The sequence below is a fragment of the Oreochromis niloticus genome, linkage group LG1, assembly GCF_001858045.2.
Source record: "Oreochromis niloticus isolate F11D_XX linkage group LG1, O_niloticus_UMD_NMBU, whole genome shotgun sequence".
NCBI lineage: Eukaryota > Metazoa > Chordata > Actinopteri > Cichliformes > Cichlidae > Oreochromis > Oreochromis niloticus.
In genome coordinates this window covers 14,661,681-14,684,501 of record NC_031965.2, presented here as the reverse complement: position 1 = coordinate 14,684,501, position 22,821 = coordinate 14,661,681, and the positions used below count along the sequence as shown (strand labels likewise).

At 42.5% G+C, this 22,821-nt stretch overlaps 1 protein-coding gene across 15 annotated transcripts in view; it reads right to left on the bottom strand.

Moving 5' to 3' along the window:
- baz2ba (bromodomain adjacent to zinc finger domain, 2Ba) overlaps nucleotides 1-22,821 on the bottom strand; it is a 68,102-nt gene that overhangs the window by 25,214 nt on the left and 20,067 nt on the right. For 14 of the 15 annotated variants that reach the window (XM_025905408.1, XM_025905402.1, XM_025905391.1 and 11 more), the window contains exons 3-7: nucleotides 5,159-5,344; nucleotides 1,269-1,460; nucleotides 991-1,152; nucleotides 335-531; nucleotides 23-235 (exon numbers count right to left, since the gene is read on the bottom strand). In XM_025905408.1, the coding sequence (XP_025761193.1) occupies nucleotides 23-235; nucleotides 335-531; nucleotides 991-1,152; nucleotides 1,269-1,460; nucleotides 5,159-5,342 (948 nt within the window). In that variant the 5' untranslated portion in view covers nucleotides 5,343-5,344. The remainder of the gene's footprint in view (nucleotides 1-22; nucleotides 236-334; nucleotides 532-990; nucleotides 1,153-1,268; nucleotides 1,461-5,158; nucleotides 5,345-22,821) is intronic. The other variant, XM_025905413.1, reaches the window with a different exon arrangement.

Here is a 22,821-nt window from a genome sequence, read left to right as displayed (position 1 = left end):
CATTTGGACATTTCCTCTTTACCTTTGTTTTCTTCTTTGTCCGCTTCTCTGTGTCAGACAGTTCGCTGTGTTTGTCCTCTTCTTCGTCGTCCTCGTCATCGTCATCATCATCTTCATCATCCTCTGCTAGGTCTTCCAGATCACTGCTGAGGGACCCGTCACTTGAGCTGTCTGATGATGTGCCTGACTCACTATTGCTCACCATAGAAGTGTCAGCTGTCTTCTTCCTTGGTTTCTGAATTGAGAAAAAAAAGGCATTGTAAAAATCAGCTTCACTATGCAACACAAACTGGCTCATTTCAAATTAAGGAGTAATTTTGATCTCAGCACTGACCTTCTCTTTAGGTTTCTGAGTCGTCTTTTCCACCATCTCTGTGGGATTGTTCTGAGGGCTGCTACGCTGGCTATTAGCAGGGTCTGAATTTTTGGTTGGCTTGGTTGGTGCCTGAACAGGAGCCGGACTCGCAGAAAAGCTCCCTGATTGTGTGACGGGAGGGCAGGCCCCACTTCCATTCACTGCACCATTCACCCCTAGAAACACAAATTCTGCTGTATTACTAATCAGCTTCATCTCTCCTAAGAACTTTCCAACAAGCGATAATGGAATATGTGGAACTAACAGCAGATTGAAATAAGGCTAATAAAAATATTGATTTATACATGTATCTCATCTAACATGCGAGCTGTGCGAAGCGCAAGCCCAACACGAGTGGTTTACATAATAAAAGATAAATTAAAAGATACTGTGAAATTAAAAGAGTGCCAGAAACAGAGATTACGAGAGGGAACATAAGGGAAAGAGCGGGGAGATAGAGGTTAACAGAATCACTAAGTGAGGACTGAAAGTCATTAAATCTGGCTTGAAAAAGAGAAATCTCATCATAGGGCAAAGTGGATTTAGGTTGTAGAAGAAGATCCACAGATAGTGATTATGGGAGGGTTAGGGGGAAGACTGAGCAATGAAAAGAAGCTCCCGGGACAGCGCTGTACCTTTAGGTGCAGCATGGCTATTCTTGCCGGGCATCCTGATCGGAACAGGACTGGCGCTGTGATTGGACTGAATGTGAGGGGCGAAGAATGGGGGAAAGCCGATGAAAGAGGGGAGAAAGGCAGCAGCTCCCCGTCCATGGGCTTCGGCAGCTCGCCACCACTCTGTCGGGTCAGAAAGTAGAGGAGAGGAGACGAGAGGAGAGGAGACGAGAGGAGAAGATTAAAGGTATAGTCCCCTTAACCAACTGCTACCCAAAATTCAAATGTCATCCTCTTACCAGAGAGGGCTCCTAGTTGGGGATGGGCAGCCAGAGCAGCTGACATGCCTAGAGAGCCCAGGCCTCCAAACTCCGGCCTGCCTGCTCCGGCAGTGTAGAGGGCTCCAAATGCTGGGTGGTTGACCAGAGGGAAGGCACTTGACAATGTGGAGCCAATGAAGGGCTGCTCTCCTGCTGCTCCAAACAGACGGCCTAAGATAGATCCGAACCAAGAAGGACATGTCCAAATGTTTTAAAGTACACTCCACAATAAAAGGGTGTGGATAAGAGCTCAATGGCACAGTGAAACAAAGCAACAGGTGCAGAACATTTTTCACCATTTGATCTAATTTTAAGTTAAAGATTGACATGTTCCCTTTACCAGAAACTGTCCTGTAAAAGGAGAAATGATGCATTTCCGCCAGATCTTCAGATGTTAAAATAAAACAAAGTAAGTAAACAGCTGTTTTAAGAGGACAAGTTGCTCATTCGTTACGGGAATTATTTTGTTGCTGATAGCTGATAGTGTTAAACGGCTTTTTAAAGCAGTTGTTTCAGTTTGAGATAGTGACAAACAACTCCTATACGACAGGATTAAAAGATGAATTCCACGCAGAAGATAAATTTTGCTTTGAAGTGACAAAAATGCTTAAGACTAAATTTTACTACTTGTACATATTTAATATTTTGTGCTATGTAAAGTTCAATTTTGACATTAGTGCACAGCTGGTTTGACAGTTGTTTATTACACCTTACTGCCCTACTGTTAGCTCTGTATATGTTTATTTGTACAGGCTGAGAAGACTATTCTCAATTACATCTCTGAGCTCTTGATGTAAGAATCGACAGAGTGTAAAAACTAGATTTAAACAGCTTTTGAAGATGTCGCTTCTTATCCACCTGACTATAGAGGAATTAAATACAGAACAACTGCCTTCTGTGTGTGTAGAAGAATTAACTTCAAATTTTGCTTTCACAGAGTGCTCGTTGCACCTAAATTTAAACGGCAGCCATACTGTTTCTGAGCCTGACACACCAGCACTTCAATCTGACTCTCACGCATATACCATGAAACATGCACATTTAGATTACAGACCATGCTGTCATAATCCTATTCCGGCATAGAGCCACTTGTTTATAGCAATTTTTTTTTTTTAGTTTAAAATGACTGTCAGAATATGTCGCACGGTAACAAAGACTGGATAGTCCCGGTGAGAGAAAGAGGAGCATGCATACGGTGTAAAAAGCTAACCTCCTTCTATCCTTTTGGCATTCAATTTCAGCAGAGAAGAATACTTCATCAACATCATCATCGTCTAGCGTTTTCCTGAGCACAATCATTTCTGGCAGGGGCGACTGCCACGTATTACCTCCTCCCAGAGTCAGATGCAATTTGGTGTGAGCATATTTCATGCAAATTCAATTTCTATTCCAGAAAAGGAGAGCAAGTCTGCTTGATGCCTCTGCATAAGCCAGGTAATACACATGCAAAAAAAAAGAAAAAAAGAAAAAAAGAAAGAAAAAGTGATGACTGAAGAAAAGGAAAGTGTTGTGCACAGTGCGGATGAAAATGTCAAACTACTATACACATGCACACAGAAATGTAAAGCAGAGTGACACGGAAGAGGAGTGTTTTCAGAGCTAATGCAGTACATGATCTAATAGTATGGCCAGTTACATGTGCTCTATAGCAAGAAAAAAAACCCAAAACACTAGAGAAGACTATGAAATGAGTGTGAATCCAACTGTTTGCACGTATGTGGCCATACCAGGAAAGCTGGCAGGATGAGAGTATAGCCCTTTGTGTTGGCGCCAAGGCCCTTCTCTGCCACAAGACAGCAAAATCTGCCTTTTGAATGGCATTAGAATATGCTGAATATGTAGAGCCCGCCTTGCCAGTGTCAGCTAGTGGATACGAAGATAAACGACTGCAATGCAACCCCCAGAAAGGCCAGCCACAGCATTCGCTTATGCCTGGGGTGCCCACCTCTCTTCCCCCACCCCCCGCACACCCCCTTCTTTTCTCGGCAACACAAAGTGACATCTGCAAATGCCTTTTCAATATTAATGCGGGCTTCCAGAAGGCGAATAATTAAATCTAAAAATTTGAAGCGAGAAAGAGGCACGGGAAAGACATACCTTGGATTACCTACTCGCTCTTCCTCACCCCCCCTTTCTCCCTCTCTCTCTCTCTCCCCCCCGCTCCCTCGCCCTCTTTCTCATTCTGTTTCAATCCTTCCTCCACTCTGACAAACTGCACCGCCTGCTTTTTTCATGTTTGGATGCTGCCGAAGGGGGATTAATTTGTTGTTTGTTGCAGTCAATCAAATTTCCACAGACAGATTTAAGTTAATTGCATCCGTGAGTTGATCCCAGAAGGAGAGAGTGCTACAAGCGCAGATCAGCTTTTATTCTCCAAGTGATATCCTCATCAATGACACATGCACACACACATAAACAGGAGTCCATGTATTTCTTTTTTTTTTTTTACTTTTTCATGCGTTCTTCAGATTCTTTTTCTTAAGTGTTATTGGCACACAGGCAAAGGACGATGAATCGATGCCCGCACAGTCTGTGATGATTCTATATCGGTATTAACATATTTTTATACCGATGGTATCTGCTCACAATATACACTTGACATGTTCTTGCTGTTCTGCATGAGAATGTTTTTGCTTTTAATTGTGATTCAAGTTGCAAAGGCTTTACTCCACTACAAGTTTGAGCTAAAGCGCACACACACTGAACAAGGCGCCGTGTGTGAAATGAAGACGAACTGCTTGCTTGATTTCCCACAAAGCACAGCAAAAGTTCAGAGCTAACAGTCTGCCTCTCAGCATTTCATTTGATGCTCAGTCCAAAATCGCTTATCTAGAAAATCTGAGCACGCGTAATGGCACACAGGGATAAGAGGGATTTATAATGCATAAGAAGGAGACACTCCTAATGGCTTCTTCTTTGGGGCAACATTGAGGATATGGAGGACAAAACAACAGGCTTCATTTTCTATCCTCTCTACTTCTTCCTTTTCTCGTAACAGAGAGAAAACACAACAATCATGGAGAAAGCTAGATATCCTATTCCCTACTCAGTGCGATGGTGGTTTTGTTTGCGCGTGTGTTTGTGTGCGTTTGTGTGTGTGTGTGTGTGTGTGTGTGCATAACAGGCCTACGAAAAAAACAGCAAAAACAGCAAGACATTAAGAGATGAGGAGAACGAAAGTATGAGCAAATGATTCACTCTCACACAAGGGATATTTGAAAAACACACTGAGATACAACAGATACACACACTCACACCATATATACACACTCCTCTTTGCCTAATGGCTTTGACCAATACATAGAAAGGCGGCTGGATGCTGGACAGGGATGACTAGACACTGAGTGGCTAACAAATGTTAAATCATGCAGGCAGAGGCTCTTTCTCTCTCTCTTTCTCACACACAGACACACACATACACATACACACACATGCATCCATGCACAGTGGCGTGCTGAGCCTGACTCTGAGGCAGCTGGAGCCAGAGAGCTGAAGGTTGTCAGGAGACATGGCGAAGCATGTGTGTGTTTCTCACACAAAAGAGCCCCCTAATTGTTTGGGATTCATTAATGCAGCAGCTTTTCAATTGCAACCCAAGCTGTCAGGAAAAAAAAAGAGAAATCCATGTAACTGGAAGAGAGGTGTATTCACACCGGCTGCAAAATAACTGTGTAATTAACACTGGAAAAAACTCATTTTTCATGGTAAAGAAATGAGGAAGATTCTGAATGCTATCGAGACATGAAGGTGGCCATATTTCGGGGCATCTTGTTATGGTTATGTGAAAACTGTTTGCCCCGTGTGTTGGTATTTTTCCTCCTCTGTACGCACGGTTTCAGAGACAGAAGATTGACACAACTGTTTCTTACCAGAGGCGCTGAGGGTGGATCCCAGTGCTGAGGGGCTCGGGGCCAGGCTGCTCTTAGAGTGCGGAGCAGGCGATGACGAAGAGGAAGAAGAAGAGGATGAGGATGAGGAAGAGGCCGCAGGGGAGGAGGTGCGAGCAGCAGACAGGGTGGGCGCAGGGGAGACCAGCCGCTCTCCAGACTCCATATCTGTCAAACACAATCCAATCAGCAGGGTTACAATAGGAAAGCACACCCACCCGTACACTGACAAACACATACACTTAAATGCGTACACACAACTGCATACTGTGCCCCCCCAACACACACATTCGAGCACGCCCATGCACAAGCACGCCCACACACACACACATACCTCCTGACACTTTTCCTTTCACATCTCACTTCCCCTGAACAATATTTCCATTTAGCCATGCTCACTGGCTCCCAGCCTCTATTGATTCAATATGGGGTAGGACGGAGGATGACATGTTTAAGGACTCTGATAAGGGACAACAAAGCAGGTTTCACATTTTGATGCAGGAACATGCCCCTGCTGAGAATCTGTTCCACAGCAGGACGGCCACTTTTTACAAGAAACTTGCTCTGGTGAGTTTGAAGTGGGACAGTTGAAATGACAAAGGTTAGGCAAAATGTCAAACACAACATAGACGAATAACACGTTTGTCACTTTTCCTGTAACTCGCGGGGACTCAGACGCGTGTGGAAACTCACACGTGTCTGTACCTGCGTTTTACAAACAGGATCCCTTTACACAACCCTGATAAAAAATAAAAAATAAAAAAAAGTCATTCAAATTAAAAGAGCTCTTTGAGGCCTTTAAAGACAGCATTACTCTCTGCCTCCTTTCACTTGGAACCAGAACTAAATGGATAGGCTTTTAGATGATTGGTGCATTAACCAACACGGTAGCTTTTTTCCATTATCGGTTTCACAGAGTTACCATGCCAGCCATTATCAACCAACCAACAACACAAACCCTTACAAGAAACATTTGGCCATTCTGCAGCCAAATATTTTACTTACATTATTCAGCTTTAATCCCCTTTTGCTTACAACTGAGAACACAATGTGGCTATGCCCACACAACCGCTGACTTGTGGAGGCAAACAAATATAAAACACACACATTTACACACACACACACACACGTTCACACATTACAGCCCCCACTGCAGACAGACACACACATACACAAAAATCGCCTCCCCTGTCTATCACATCAACCTGACTCTTTTTCTCTCTTCTCCTTTTCCATATCCCTCTGCCTGACACTAATCCAGGACTGAAAATCCCCTTCAAAAGCACAGTTTGCAGATTGTGTTTTACAGGCAGGCTTTGTTATTGTGTCATTACACATAAACAGTCTCTGCCTCCATCTCTCTTTCCCTCTCTCTTTCGCCTTCTCTCTCGCTCCTGCCACCCCTCCGCCACCCTCCCTCCCTCCCTCTCTCCTCTGCAGTGGGAGCAGAGCCACTGATTAAATCTCTGAGACAAAAGCTGCTATCCTCTGAATATCAAGTATCAGCCTTTCGCCAGGAGCAACACTGACAAGAGAGAGAGAGAGCGAGAGAGAGAGAGAGACGCGGATGACAAGAAAACCTGCTGCAGTCCACGGGGAGGAGGCTGGTGTGCCATCGGACTTGGGCAGCCATCCCCGCCACTGCTGCAGTGAAAAAGAGGGTGGCTGTGCAAATAAGAGCAAGGTCAAAGGTCCTTTGACTTGTATCTCACGCGAGGTGACAGGATGTGGGTTAAAGAGACAAATTATCAACCTTAACGGGCAGTGAATGAATGTTACATGTTAGTTACAAGAATACATTTCCAGCTGAGTGAAGATGGGGAGTTTATCCTAATTTCAAACCCACCCCACCCGCCCAAAAAGAAACTGTTACCTCTGTGCCACACTTTGTTGCATGAATGGCTGTCACACTCTATGCTCCTTCACTCTGGCTGTCACCTTTTAAATGTCAGGTCAGGGTGTAAAGAAAAAAAATGGAAAAAGGATTCTTCCACAAGATTTAAAGAAAAAGTGACTTTTCTGTATTTGCGTCTGGCAAAAAAAAAAAAAGCAAGTATCATCAAAAGTGTTGTGAAAATGGAGAGGAGCTGTGGCCCTTCATAATTATCATAATGCACATGAAAACAAAAGGCTTGTGTCTCGGAGGACGAGCAGGCTTACGTGGTGTCAGCTGGTAAGTGAAGCGGATCATTTCCCTACCTTTTCACAGGAAGGGAGAAACATAGACAGAGGGAGGGAAAGAGAGTTTGAGAGATTGAGAAGGAAAAAGGAATAAGCAAGACAATATACTCTGATTTTGTTGTGGGGTGTAGAGGGGGTATGGGGGGGAGGTGGGAAAGGCAGAAGAAAGAGAAAGAGTGGAGAAGATGAAGGACAGCCTGTAAACCGTTTCTGTCGTTTCTCAATATCTGCACTTAATGCCTCGCCTTGTCAAAACGTGATGATGTGAACAGAATTGATTTCCCCCCCTAACAAACAACAAAAAAGCAATCCCTTCTTTGCAGAGGTGTAAAGCAGAGCTACCCTCCCCCTCATCTCCTCTCATCTCTCACAATCTCTCAAAGGGCCTCTTCCTGGGATGAGAGACGGAAAGAGAGAGAGAGAAAGGACAGCGGGGGGAAAGAAACGACTGCGGGGCGAGTCCATCTTCCTCTGACAACTACAAACTGATCACTTAGAGCAATTAAATCTAATAACAATAATAAGATTGGGCTCAGCAATGTACCACCAAATGCACAGCAACAACAATGATTGCAACAATAATGGAGCGCCAAGGTATTTAAGGATCCAATCCTGACTTAATTATGAGAAATTAAAATGGATTTAGCATCAGAATTAGCTTGATTTTATAGGTAATTAACGGCACACCACAGTGGCGGTATAAGGCAAGCGTTATAATCTCCGTGAACGGCTAAATCAATTTGACTTGAACAACACCAACCAATCAACAGAGAACGCCGCAACCAGAAACAGCAGGTCTCGCAGATGCAAGGAGAGGGAGAATTTATGCTAATAGCTGAACTATGATTTATAAGATGTGTTCCAGCACCGGATTCGCAGTCACGTCCACAAATACAACACAGCACCCAGCTGTCAACGCATGCGGCTAATAGTGGTTAGACGCAGCGGCCCTTCAGGAGATAGTGTAGCTATAAACAGCTCTGCAGTTTTATGATTGCACTTGGCCTTCATATAGGAGCCTTCACACGTCAGTGTGATCTGAAAGGAGGGCAGAATAGCATAAAGGAGAGATAGTGTGAGTGCATTTGGTGGCCCGTGCTGCTCGGTATCGCGGCCTTACATCATGCATTTGTTTTGTGGTGTTGTGTGTCTGTGTTGCGTGTATGTAGCGGTGCTCTGTTACACATGCGGCGGTTTAACAAAAGGCTCCCAATGCATGTGCCTATGGAAGTGTTTGTGGGCACGTATGTGTGTGAGTGTGTGTCGCATCCTCAAACTATTCAACCTCCCGTGTGTGTCTGTGTGTCTCCTGCCCCTTTTCTCCTCACCCCTTCAACGCACACACAAAACACACACACACACATACGCATACACACAGTAACAGATGGCTGATACTAACTGAGATAATCCGCCAACAGAGTCATCAGCATGGATCAGTGGTAATCAGAGTGTGGACACAATGTCTCTTCTCCAGCCGTAATGGAAGGAGCGCCTGGCGCAAGAGAAGGGAAATGCATTATTCCCCATGATGCCCTGACCTCATTCAAAGACACACACAGCGGCTCCCAGCTCCCTTTCTTTTTTCTCCTCACCATAGACAACAAAGAGTATATCATCGCTGCTTCTACAACATTCACTCTCCCCTCCAGATCTCTCGCTCCCTACCTTTTATTGTGATGTGCAACTGTGTCTAAAGCAGACCTCTGTGTTCAGTCAGCCAAAAAAAAAAAAGAAAAGAAAAATGTCAACATAGCAAGTGTGTCATGATGAAGGTTGTTGGTAACAAAAAGAATTGGAGTGAGTAATCATCAGTTTTACAGAGTTATTTTTTCCTAGTATTGCTCAAAACAACCATACTGACTTATCGCACAGCCAGTCAAAGTCTTTCTGAGAATTAATAATGCTTGTTATAAGTCTAATATCCAGACACATTGGTTATCAGGTAGGGGAAAAACAGCCAGTAAGTGAGTGGTGAATCACTCTTCTCCAAAAGGCATAGCACACAACACACACAAAGCGGTACTTTCTGTTGCGCTAGTGTTCGCCAAAGTGATATCATTGACACTTTCTGAATCAGCAAGAAGATCTCTTATTTCTGACCTCGTAAAGCTGCTGTTCAGCCTCACTGCTTGAACTTCCCATCTCTCCGTGTGTTCGTATAGGTTCGTGTGGGTGTATGTTTTTGTAGGCACGACATGTTCGTATGGATGTGGATGCCTGCGCTTTGCATGCTTGTTGGCAATGAATGCTGACCGAATGCACGCACAAGCTTGCTTGACCCCATTTCTCCTCCCTTTGCTCTCCCCCACCAACACCCCTCCCCTTCCTTCTCTGCATACATACCATCAGCCAGGAAATGACATAATCAGGGATCTTGGCAAAAAAAAAAGAAAAAAAGTGACAACCTTTGTCCCATGTCAAACATCAACTCAGAGAACATTTAAAGAGACAGTGTGTACTCTGTTACATCATGGTTTAGCACTGATTGTGTGGCTTTATTAATCAGCTAATTGTTATAGCTCTATTTTACTTGGAGTGTTTTATCACTGAGACACTCCATTACACACTTTTTTCTTTTTTAATTAATGAAGTACAAAAAGTACAGAACACTAAATAACTGAATAATCATATTAAACTGGATTTGCACAAAAACTGCATAACTGCATGGTGAACTCACAGAGCATTGTGCCAATGCCTGAAAGGGAGTACAAAGAGACAGCATGCCCCAGTGTGGCCTGTCTAGGTGACAACAACTAGAGTGACTCAGACCCCTCCCTCGGCACCACTCCTGCCCAGTGACAGATGGCAGAGCGGGGCATGTAGGGGATGGGCACCATCTCTCACCCTTCCTCAGCTAGCCTTGGCAGTGGTGCTGGCCACAGGTCTTATTACAGCCACACCACTGCCTGCCTGCTTTCATGTAACACTGAAGCTTACCACGCTAGAGCTGCTTACTGCCTGCCAGGTAAAAAAGGTAATGATATGGTCCTGTGTGCAACAAATGGTAGAGTGTGGCGTGTGACAGAAGAGTTTCCAGACTTAGTATTTACCGGGCCCTGGTGTAACCCCTACACATACACGCATCCATGCAGTGGTAAGAGGCTTTAGATAAAGTATAAAACCAAATGGCGTGCCACACGCATTCTGTATATTTTTGAAATGACAAGAAATCAGCTCTTGCCAAATGGCTTTATTTGCCTTTTCAAGCATACTGTAGATGCCAAAGGCTGGAATCAACACCCCTACTCACCATCCGTCTCTGCTGGGTTCCCAGTGACAATAATGTGATTTTGGGACATGGTGATGACTCGGTGGAGAGGAATAGGATAGGCTTGTCACTTGTGTTTGATGTCAAACCTATGTGTGACAGAATAGTGTTACTCAGCTCAACCAGACATAGCACTACTCCCATTTCCTGGCCATAAATAGAAGAGAAAGAGAGGATAGTGAGTGTGTGTCTGTGTGCAAGTGTTGCAAAAAAAAAAAGAGGATAATCTGTGTGTATCTGTGTGCACACAAGCACACCCTTATGCACCATTCTAAGTATCATAAAGTAAGCTCAATAAGAAAATTCCCATCTCTTACGCTCATTCGCATCTGCATCCACCCAAAGCTAATTATTCTCCCCATGGTAACCTAGCAGGGTCTTCACATCAAAAAACCAGAAGTGTGCATCAGGCAATCATCCCTGATGAATCTGCCCTTCTCCCTCTGCTAGCCACTCACACTCATCTGCCAGTCTCAATGCTCATTACTGTTTTTCTGTAGACTGAACCAGATCTGCTCGCCACTGGCTGCATGTGTCTACAAGAATCTATAATGACTTCAGAGGACTTTGGAAGCACAGAATAACGAAAAAAATGCAACGCACATGCACAAACAGACACCCAACAGATGCAGTGGAGGCAAAGTGAGTAGTGAGCCAATGCCTTTTAAGGTTAATTATCATTTAAAACACTGACATCATTTTACATTTGTGCTAGTTCACCTTTCACAACAGAGCTTTGTATGTAACTCAGTGCAGAGCCAAACTGATGATGTGCAAAAAAATGTACCTCGAGGCCTAAAACATTGAGCTCAGATACTAGAATAACAATTCACTTCACAAAATACATCCTGCATATCAAATCCAGCAGATGCAATTCTCCGGTATTTAAAGAGACCTTTTCAGACGTTTGCACAATTCCAAAGTCACAAATCATCTCAAAATCTAATAATCATATCTAATTTTTCTGACGACATTTCCAAAGAGAGCAGTGAAAAAATACTATAATTGCTGTAAATATTAACTTTGATTCTAGTTAATGCTGTTAAGTCCTGTGTTTTGAATGCAGAGAAAAAAAAGACTACAGCAAAACTGATCCAAAACAGAAGAGCCACAGCAAACTAACGCTGAGTAGCAAAGTATTTAAGTAGAGATTCACCATTTATTTGGCAAGTAAGTGGAATTAGCTCAACTGAATTGCATTCTCTGATGATCTGATTGGCCAACATCCTGAAAAGATGTTTCTACCACAAAACGAAATGGTATGTATACATAATGGACTTTAATTGTATCTGACCTACTTCGTAATGCTAATGCTGCAGCCAATAATCTGTCAGTGAAGCAATTGGTGGGTTCCCTGTTTTTACACTTATAAAAATTCATGTATGAACAGGTCAGGTTTGCAGGAGGATCTCTTCTTCAAACTTAGCATGATCCCAGCTCAATCCACACTTTTCAAGGTACAAGAAGCAGCTGAACACAGTCTCACAGTGCCCCCCCCCCCTTAATACGTGTTTTTTGTTTTCCAGATTTATTTACAGACTTAAAGACACTTTACATGATAGAAGTGGGAGATATTGCAGTTCATTTTCACCTGGACTGAGACGTCTAACCTCCATTCAATGCTTTAATATTAATTATTATGAACAGAAAGGTCACAAAAATGACCGCTAATGCTGTCAATTAAAACTTCTAGAAAGAAAATCGGAATCAGCCCGGGAAGTTGCAAAGGCTGTAAAATCTAATATCCAGTCATTTTTCTTTAATCTTAACAGACACTGTGTCAATAGTGCAATGTGTAATCTCCCTCAGACTAAGTTGATCAGTGCAAGCTTTGATGCTCTGTTTTGTAATGATGGCATTCCTCAATAACTTGTGATGTAATGGCTTAACTCAACACAAAATGTAACAGATTTGTAACTATTTCACTGATCTATTGCATGTTGTTGAACTCATGTTATGTACGACACCAGTGATGTGAAATGACACACAATCTATGCCATAAAACAAGGTTTACCCACATTGACTACCATTTAACTGACAAAATCGTAATAAGACAAACGCACATATTTAAATGAATGCAGGAAATAAAATTAACTACCAGGAAATACCATCAGTTATTGGGGAATATCAAGCAAAAAAGGAGCGCGTGAGAGAGAAGGAGATGGGGGGGAGGAGAGAAAATGAGCGCAGTACTCCAGATATGCATAATGCAAATGACATGCATGTCAAATAGCAAAACAAACTGACAGTGACAGAACAATGGAATAGCCAGAGAGCGGCCAGTCGAGCTTGAGCAATTGTTTGAGGCCCTCCTGTCCATTTCCATGGGAAGAAAAACATTTAGAGTTCTGTTCGGCTGAAACTTTACTTGCAGGAGATAACTGATATCACTGTGTAAATGTGACAGAATTCGGATAAGTGGTGCGATGGCTGGAATAGCTTATCCAAGACTACCAGTCACTTTTTTTTTTGTTTGATGCTGCTACTGCAGCACATAATGTGTTATTTGACAGAAATGAAAAGACATGTATAGTCACAAACCCTAATTTTTCACTCTTCCTCTCAACCGCACAAAGCTGCCGCAGTCTTCAGATTCCTTCCTTTGCTGATTGCAGGGCTCAGAAAATAAGTGTCCATGAAAAGAATAAATTAATTTGGTTTAAATGACCGTTATGGCCAGTAAAAACTAAAAAAACTCTTATGGGTGAACCATGCAGCCAGTGGCATCCCAGATCATAGGTTTGGTATATAGTTAGCAGCTCACTTAGCAATTACTGCTTAATGAAATGACTGCTCACAACTCTGGCTTATCTCAAACCCCCACCTTAACACCTTTCTCCTGCCCAGTCCTTCTCCCCTCGTGCTCCACTGTTCACACTTCCTCTTATTTCTTTTTTTTATTAAAAACATTAGCAACACCTGACAAATTGACTTCATTAACTGCTTTCTTCTCAACACAAACAGACAAATGCTAAAGTGCAAATGAGGTTCGAGGTGCTCTTAACAGAAGGGAGCAGAAAAGAAAGCATGTTTACAGGTATTTAGAGTGGCGAGCAATCCATGGTGTTGCATCTGTGTTTGAACACTGCAATCAGGTGAAGGTCTAAAAAGCCACTGAGTAGTCTTCGGAGCAACAATCTGGCAACCTACAGTAAGCTGTGATGGGAGAAAATCCACCAGCATTAAACTCAATATGTCAATCAGCTGTATTCCTCTGTTCAAATGTGTGCTTTACTTAATGTTAAACATGTGAAAATGACTGGCTGGAGGAGAATGGTGTTGTATTGACAGAGAGGGAGGCAAAGCAGCAGGCAGTCAGCCACTCTGTTCTGCTTCACTGCAACATGGGAGGGAGGCCAGCGTGGACACATATACACACACACACACGCACGTGCACGCACGCACGCACGCACGCACACACGCACAGATGTAAAAACACACATACAGGCATGTACACAGGAGCAAGCACACGCTCGCACAAATGAACACACACTTACACTCTTCCTCTCTCGCTCAGTCTCTCTCTCGCTCTCTAACAAACACATGCACACACTCGCACACAGTGCAGCAGGTGAGGTGCCAGCACATCACAGCGCTGCCATTTTTCAGTGTCTTGCTCAGGGAGAAGCGCTCTGACATTTTATGAAGCACTCTGCAGAAATCAGCAGCTTGTAATGGCGGCTGGACTGTCACTCCTTTCCACTCTTCACACTCCCTCTATCTCCTTTCCTCACACTGCTTTTAAGATATTATCTCCACTGATTAGCATAATCTAATCAATTTTACAAAATTGGCTTTTAATTACAAAGAACAATCTTGTCTTCTCACAGTTACTGGTTAAGCCTTTGTTTTTCCCAAAAAAAAAGGAAAAAACTCAAACTGAGGCAAGAAGTAAAACCTAAGCGAAAGGTTAGAAAATGCTACCTATCACACTCGAGTGGGAAAAACAGACTAAGACTGATGTGTTAAGCGTATAAATGGCAGAAATATCACCGGCTCATCCTCAATATGCTAGACAGTATGACAATATGAAATTAATACATTATGATTCAACAACCTAGTAAATGTCCCTGGTTGTACGCGTAATGGTAAACAATTCTTTTAGATACGTGCATTTTAAAGCAGCTGTTTACTCGCTTCTTGTTTTTTTCTCTCTCTCTCTTTTTGACCCTTGGAATCATGGCTGCTAATATGACTGTACGTGCTTACTGGAAAGGCCAAGTGATTAGAAACTCAGCTGTTAAATATGTCCTCTGCATAAAAGGAGGGATCTATAACTATGATTAACTCTCTGGCATGTTGTTGTGCCTGACAAGCTCTCTGTTGAGCAATGATTAACAGCTTGTGACTCCACAAACCGCCGCTTGCACATTACCACAATGTTTACATTAGCCAGACCCTCATTGAAGCCATTACTGCTGTTGCTAAGCTAGCGCTCATCATTGGAAGCTGAGCAGCGGGCAGCCTGTGGCCCAACAATTTACAATGATGACAAAGGTTGGCAAGCGTGGCCTAAAGTTTACCTCTGAAGTTTCACTCAGGGCCAGTTTAACTCTAACTGTATGCCCACAGGAAAAAAAATGTGATTCAACTTGAAATATGTGGGAAGTGTCAAGGCCAAATCTCTCAGTGTAGGCTACGCTATAAACCTTAAACTAAGCCGATTTCATTAATGTGACATTAGCATTTGTAATGAGAAAAGGGGGAAAAAACCCTTGGGACATCTTTGTGCTGTTACCACACACACATGAATGTGCATGCCCACGCACAGGCACACACACACACACGTGCAAACACAAACACACGCAATCACATAAGCTGCGATATCAGCCACTAATTTACATCCATATTACACAAGAATCACAAAATGCAGCCAAAGCACAGAGGGCAGAAAATGTTTGTATGTGCGTAGGTTTTCTAATGAACACCACAGATTAGTTGCTGTAAACTAACAGTGACAGTTAGTTCAACCTTTCCTGATGAACTGGGCAAATAGTTCCAGACAAATAAAGCCTGGCATTCATTCCCGCTTTATCCTGCTCCAGACGGAAAGGAAGGAAGGAAGACTGTATCAAGAGCAAATCTTCAACAATCCCATCACTTTATTTATAACTTGCCAACGCACAACTCGGAGCTCATGTGATGCGTGACAACACTCCTTGTTTTTTTCTTTGACAAACCAAGCAATACATTAAGCTGACTTGTTTTCTATGTCCCTTTTAAGACTTCACAGATGTCCTGGCAAGCTTGTGCGTGTTGATTTGCTGGGCGAGTGACTGTAAGGTTTTTGTTTATTCAATATTGAGCTACATGTTTTCAGCGTAACTTCAGGGACCAACGGTCCTGTGCAATTATTGACTGGGTGAGTTGGTTAAAAATAATTTTTAAAAAGCTTGTAAAATCACAATGAAATAACACACAATAATATTATTAATAGAAGAATATGCAACTTTGTATTTGTACAAGTCTTGAGCCACCCCTCATTTCTTTACATTTTGTTAAAAAAAATAGAAAGTAGGTGCAGTGATTTATAAGCATGTGCAAACATAAATATAATTACAGCACAAAGGAAAAAAACTAAAAAGGTGTTGTACAACTGTAACAACCTTGAAAGTCAATATCTAGTTTAACACAGCCTGAACTCTCATCGAAAAGTCCTCTGTCCTCTCGTTTCTTTAAGTAGTCTTCAGGAAGAGTTCCCCAGGCTTCTCGAAGGATATTCAAAGCTCTTATTTGTATGTTGGCTGCCTTTGTTCTGTTCTTTGTCAAGATGATCCCACACTCCTTCAATAATGGTTAGCTCTGGACTCTGGGGAGGTCAATCCATGACTGAAAGTGTTCCACTGTGTGTGTTTCTATCCCGGTAGGCTTTTACTGCATCGCCAGTGTGTTTAAGATCACTGGCAAGATGTTGCCAATCAGATGCTTTCCAGATGGTATTGGATGCTTGATCAAAATCTGACAGCACTTTTCTGTGTTCATAATTCCATCAATTTTGTCAAGATCTCCAACACCACTGGCTGTAATGCAGCCCCAAACCATGACAGAGCCTCCGCCTGTTTTACACATGGCCAAAGACATTCACTGTGGTACCTTTCTCCTGACCTTCTTTGGGGAAACTGAAACAATTTCAAACAGAAGTTTTAAATTTGGATTCACTCCATGAGACCTGTTGTTAGTGATTTTCAGTCCAGTTCTTGTCTAATTTGGCATAGCTCAGTCTTTTCTTATGTGCTGTAGATAGTTTTTAGGCCTGTCAGCTCGTCTTTTGTCCTCCATTTGTTTATTTTTTTAAAACACGCACTGCACATCATGCTGAAATATGACATGTTTTCAGCTAACAGTTGTTTAAGAATCACCTTTTTGATGCACTAGTAGTTTATGGCTCCCAAACTATTCTTTGGCATTTTTCATAGATTCAACTAAAGAAATGGGAACAAATTATGAGGGCTGCTAGTAAAAAAGTGCTTAAATCACAATTTAAAAATTGGATCTTTGGTAAATTTTGTCCAGACACAACACGGTTACCCCTTGTGTGATTCCATTTTTATACTTGAATGACCAGTGTCCAAAGACAAACTTTGAATGAAATTCAGAACACATAAAGAAGTATTGCTCAAGGCCAATAAAGCAAATTATTAAGTGGCGGCTCAAGACTTTTCCAACGTTACATACTGTACTTTCAAAACAAATACATTTTTTATCTACTTATTCCATCTTTTCACTGTTTATATGAGTGATGGATCAAACATTGCAATGTGAGACAATGCTGAAATGGTTTGGCTCTAATGTGCAGTAAAATATAAACATATGGATAAATACAAAGATATGAATATCTTGCTAAATTTCTGTTTTAGAAGAAACAAGAATGTAATTTTCACCTTCAAAAAAGTGAAAATTACAAATTATACAACATGAGATAACTGTGGAGATTAAAAAAAACCTTGGTGCAGCATTATTACAGGAGTGTTAACGATGATGTGAAAAGATGTTATAAGAGAACAAAAAAACCCCAAAACACTACTATACTGTAACAACAACACGCTATGTAATTAGGCGAGGTCATGATAAAATAAACAGTGATCTAAATATATTTTAACAAGGACCAGGCAGCAACGAGTCACTATGCTTACTGCTGGCTGTAGTGTCATAAAGACTTGTAATGTTGTCTGCTGCTCCCAATAACGAGAGAGGTTTGTAAAGACAAGAGGTTTTTCTTTTTTAGGACTATAAAGCCCAAACATATTGGAGGGGGGTTAGATGCAACAAAGGACCCGAGCCAGGATTAAATCAGAGAAGTTGTGCACACTTGGAACGCATCTTGGCCATAAACGGGCATCGAGACTAACCAAATGTTGTTTATTTTCGCACGTGCCTGTAATTGCAACAATAAGGCATGTTGCTGAAAAAAGTATGTGTTTTCTGTTTTTATGACTGTTGAGAAAAATTATTCAAGTTGCTTTGTAACTTGCCAAAATGCTCGCAGCTGGCAAGCATGTGACTAACAAAAAACAATTTTCACTTGTTCCAAATTCAAAATAAAAGATATCGTCCTTTTTCTTTTCTTTCTTTTAACCGAACATCAAAAAAAACAAAACAAAGAAACTTAGTCTGACCTTCAACAAACTGTAAAAGGTACATGTTCAACAAAAGATAGCAAGAAACTGACACGAAAGCAAGACCATACTATTACAAGACCTCTTTGTTTCTGCATCTGAGCTGGCTTAAAATGAGACAACTCAAGGAAATTCACAGTTCAGTGAGCTGAGATTAAGACCAGAATTGTACAACACTGTGGTCACCACAGTTTGCCTCGAGGCATGCATAATGTTACTCTGACATGGTTTGTTCTGTCCTTCTGTGCTGTCATTGTGACATCTGATGCCATGCAGTTCGGAATAAATGGTCAAGGCAAAAAAGAAAAAAGATTCAAGGCATGACATTCCCAAAGTGAAAGTGCTATCATCCAATCCTTGTGTTCTTGTAAATGTGACCCTGCCTATACCCTTCCAGTGTTATCGAATGGCAAAATTGGGACAGCATGTGCCAAAAACCTCTATTTTTTTCCACACCCAAGCAAAATTTTTACTAAATTTCATTAAATATTTCACAGGAATTAGGAAAAAAAGCACTTTCCTTTCAGTGCAGTTCAAAGTGTGATAAAACATGACACTTATATAACAAAAGCAGTATCATAATGGGAAACAGCTTCATTTTTCCAGTATCACCTTTCTGTGGCTCTATCCAGGACATTTTCCTCCCTCCTGGGGGCAAATGTTGAAGACCCTTTTAAAAGTCCAGCTGTGCCTTAAAAGAGTTAGTCACACCAGCAATGGGGTGCTTTGAAATGGTGTGCAGAATATCCACCAAATAGTGCTCCTTTTTTTTCTCCCGTGACATGGCCCTATTTCCTGTGTCACCACACTTCCCCTGTGTGATTTCATATAAAAAGCCAAAATATTTGAGTCTCCATTGTCGACTGTGTCAAACCCAGCTTTGACATTACTGTGCTGCAATTGCACTCCCCCAGGTGGATCTACACATGACATACGCACACACACTCATATGCACTTGCACACTGTCACACTGACACTCGCAGTTACCTGTGTTCAACTGTCTTTTCATGTGAAACTAGACCCATAAGTCCACCCTCTGGATCCTAACACTTCCTTTTAGTTGAGCCAATCACAAAGCTTGCCATCAGCCCCCGTCTTGTTACCTGATATTATTTCAGGAGGAGTTAAGGAGAGCAAAGAATAGTGTTGGCTCTACATGAATGTCTGCTTGTTTTTTTTGTGCGGATGTGTGTGTATCTGTGCTTGTGTCATGACGAGTAGATTCCTTGTGTAGCAAGGCTGAAACCGAAGCTGCCTGGGCCTGTTGTTGATAGCTGTGTCTCACCCACTCAGTGCCCCAGAGGGAGTCAGGACCAAGACCACTGCTCAGGGTCTGTCTGTTCACACACATGAAACACGGGCTTAGATTACACAGAGCTCAAATATGACTCATCCCAAGGAGGGGGTGGAGGAAGGCCTTCTCTGTTGTTTTGCACAAAAAGTGTGCGCACACGCAGACACACACTGCCCGCAATGATAGCTACATCACAGGCTCAGAAGAAAGGACCTTGTGGTTCCACACACCTGCCAAAGACAGATGTTAAGAATAAATCAGAGAGAAGCTCAGAGTGAAGAGAAACTCCACACAGCCGTAACTCCACTAACTCACTGCACACTACACTAACTGGAGAGCAAACAGCTGCACATGACAACACACACCAGTGATGAAAGTAACAATAGCATGCATGCACCTGACATGCATACAGAAAGAGGCTACAACAAGGGTGGGAGAAAGAGTGTATTCAAAGTTTCTGTCTCACGGGCTCTGCTGGTGTTTTTGTGTTTTTTAGCGCTACTTTGCCGCCGTGTAACCAAACCAGCTCCTGTCCTCTCTGGAACTGAGGGTGTTTAAGTGCAATTGTTCTGGAAGAAGTCAAAATCCTCCAACGACAGACAAACAAGTCACAACAAGGCTGAAAGCGGTGTGGGTGGTTTTGGAGAGGAAGCTCGTTTTTCCGCTGCTGACTAAGTGAATTTCATGATTTCTTCATGTAAATATAGCACCACTGGGTTACGAACAATCAACACTTACAAAGCTTGCTCTTTAACTTGTTGCAACGCCCAATAATATGCTCAAAATCTATTTTAAGGGCACTGTGACCTCTAAAAGCACAATTTAAACACCTACACAATATCATCCTACATCCTGTCAGTCATTGTGGCACACTTCCTGGTTCCAGAAATGATGTGTCATAAAAAGAAAACTTAGATGCATTCACAGACAAGACTGCAGCTTTTGTCTGTGCTGGCACCCATGTCTAGGAGCATCTCACGTTACTCTTTTTTTATTATCAATTGACTAGCAAAGGTAAAGTGGTGTATGTAAGTGATGCGTACATGGCATGTATGGGTGTCATAAACAGACACCCTTCATGCTCCGTGGCCCAGAAACAGGATAAGACAGTGAGTTAACCAACGACACTTTGACTTTATCTCTCTGCGTGCTATCCTGAAATTCCAGCCTACTGGTAAACGCCAACTATGTGGCATCCTGTCACACTACAAAATGCATCTACACGTGCGGTTGTTCGGACATGCGCCAACTCAGGAAAGAAGAAGTGAGTGTGCGTGCTTTGCTTTCTCAAGGGGGACTTTTAAATTACGTTAGTGCAGAACTGAAAAACCAATACAAGGAGAGTTAAAATTCATTCAGAAAGAGTATCACTGGAGGTATTTAAATGTCCAAATAAAAAAAAAAAGTTTATTCCTGTCCACCATGCTTACAATTATTTGGCAGGATAAATCCCAACTCTGTCTCCTGTGATGCTGATGAGTCTAACATCCATGACTCAAGAGGTCAGGCGGCCCATGCAGGCTGAGAATTACGGGGTTAAGGGGATGAAACCAAGTGTGTAATGTGAGAAGACATGCCAACATGGCTTCTCAGGCAACAAACAGAAAGGCGACAAACATATCTCGGTGATTGCGGGGAACGTGAGGTATGTTGGGAAGAAAGACTGTCACGTCATCCATGAGGGTAAGCTGGAAGAAGAATTGCAGTGGCTTTTTGAACTGGCTGAGTTTAGACATGTTAATCAGTAACAGCCTGTTGTACTTCAGACGGGAGGAGTGTGAGCACTGGGGTGTGTTTGCGTGTGTGTTTGTGTGTGTGTGTCTGGCACGTCCAACACCACTTGGATTTGAGCTGGGTTGAAGAAAGAGAAAGCTCCAGACCAAGAGATGATCCATCTGGACTGTTTCCTTACAAAACATATGGAAAAATGCAGAAGCTTTTTTTTTTTCCTTTTTCCGCCCACAATAGCTATTAATATCTAGCACAGAGCATTTGCTCATGCCCCACTAAGGATTGGAATCCCTTCTGAAACACAGTCATCTTGGAGGATTAGAAAAAAGTGGCCAGGCATTTTCACACACTCACCACATGTATTCTCCGTGTGCAAATATTATCATATAGTCCCATAAATGCTTACAGTAAACTAATTGATAGAACTAAACATATTATTCTCCCAGACACACACATACACATACACACACACACACAGACAGGATTTAGGTAAACTGAAGTGACGTAATCTGAACCCACAGACATGACATGACTTATTTTGCTCAAGTCATCTGAACAAAGATAGCTTTTCTTTTCCGCTTTGGAAATAATTCTCGCGTGCATCAGCAAGGACCCCTAAATAATCACACCAACTACCTGACAGCAATTGTCCACAGCAGCGCCGAAACCTGTGTTAAAATGACAGCTCTGTAAATTGTTTTAATTATAGCCAACACAGATAACAGCCTGTGGAAACATCACCCTTTTCTTCAAGTCTTTTTCTGCAAGATGCAAACATACAGTATTCCCTGAAAATCGCACTTGTTGTGTGTGTATGTGTGTGCGTGCATATATGTGTGTGTGTGTGTGCGCGCGCATGTGAATACAATATTCATTTTGCTGCAGGAGGACAATCTATGCATAACAATGAGAAGCGCTAATGAAATCAGCCATCAACCTGCGATACATACATATTAAAGCAGGACCTCAGAGTGTCATTCGCTTAGTGCATCATTTGTTCCCAGTCGGTTTTTTCTCTCTGCCACCTGACCTTTAGAGTATGTACCCCCCCACACCCCCTTCACTTCTCCACGCTAAAAATAGGAAGTGTACCTGCAGTACTGTGGCATTAAGCATACACATGTGTGTGTGCGTGTCTTTGCAGCACTGCACGAACATCATGACAATTCATTTAGAAATGTATACAGCGCTGATTTTGGCACAAATGTTCGCTTTTGGGATTCATACACAGACAACTAGTGACTGTCTGCTTCAAGTTGAGAGATCTGACAATCACCTCTTAACGGATGATGTCAGCATTACAAATGTTAACCACTGTCAGAGCTGTACCTTTAGTATAATGTCATATCATCCCAACTGCCAGGCGATCATGCTCCTCCCTTCCCTCTAAGCGTGCTTCATGGCTATGGTCCCTCTGTCTCTCCCTCTCTCTCCCTAACCCCCACCCCCACGCTGGCAGGGAAATGGATCCCTCCACCTGACAGTGGCCATTTTGAGGCTTCTCTCCTCTCCTCTCTACCCCTGCTTCCTGGTAAACAATGGGAGAGGGATAATT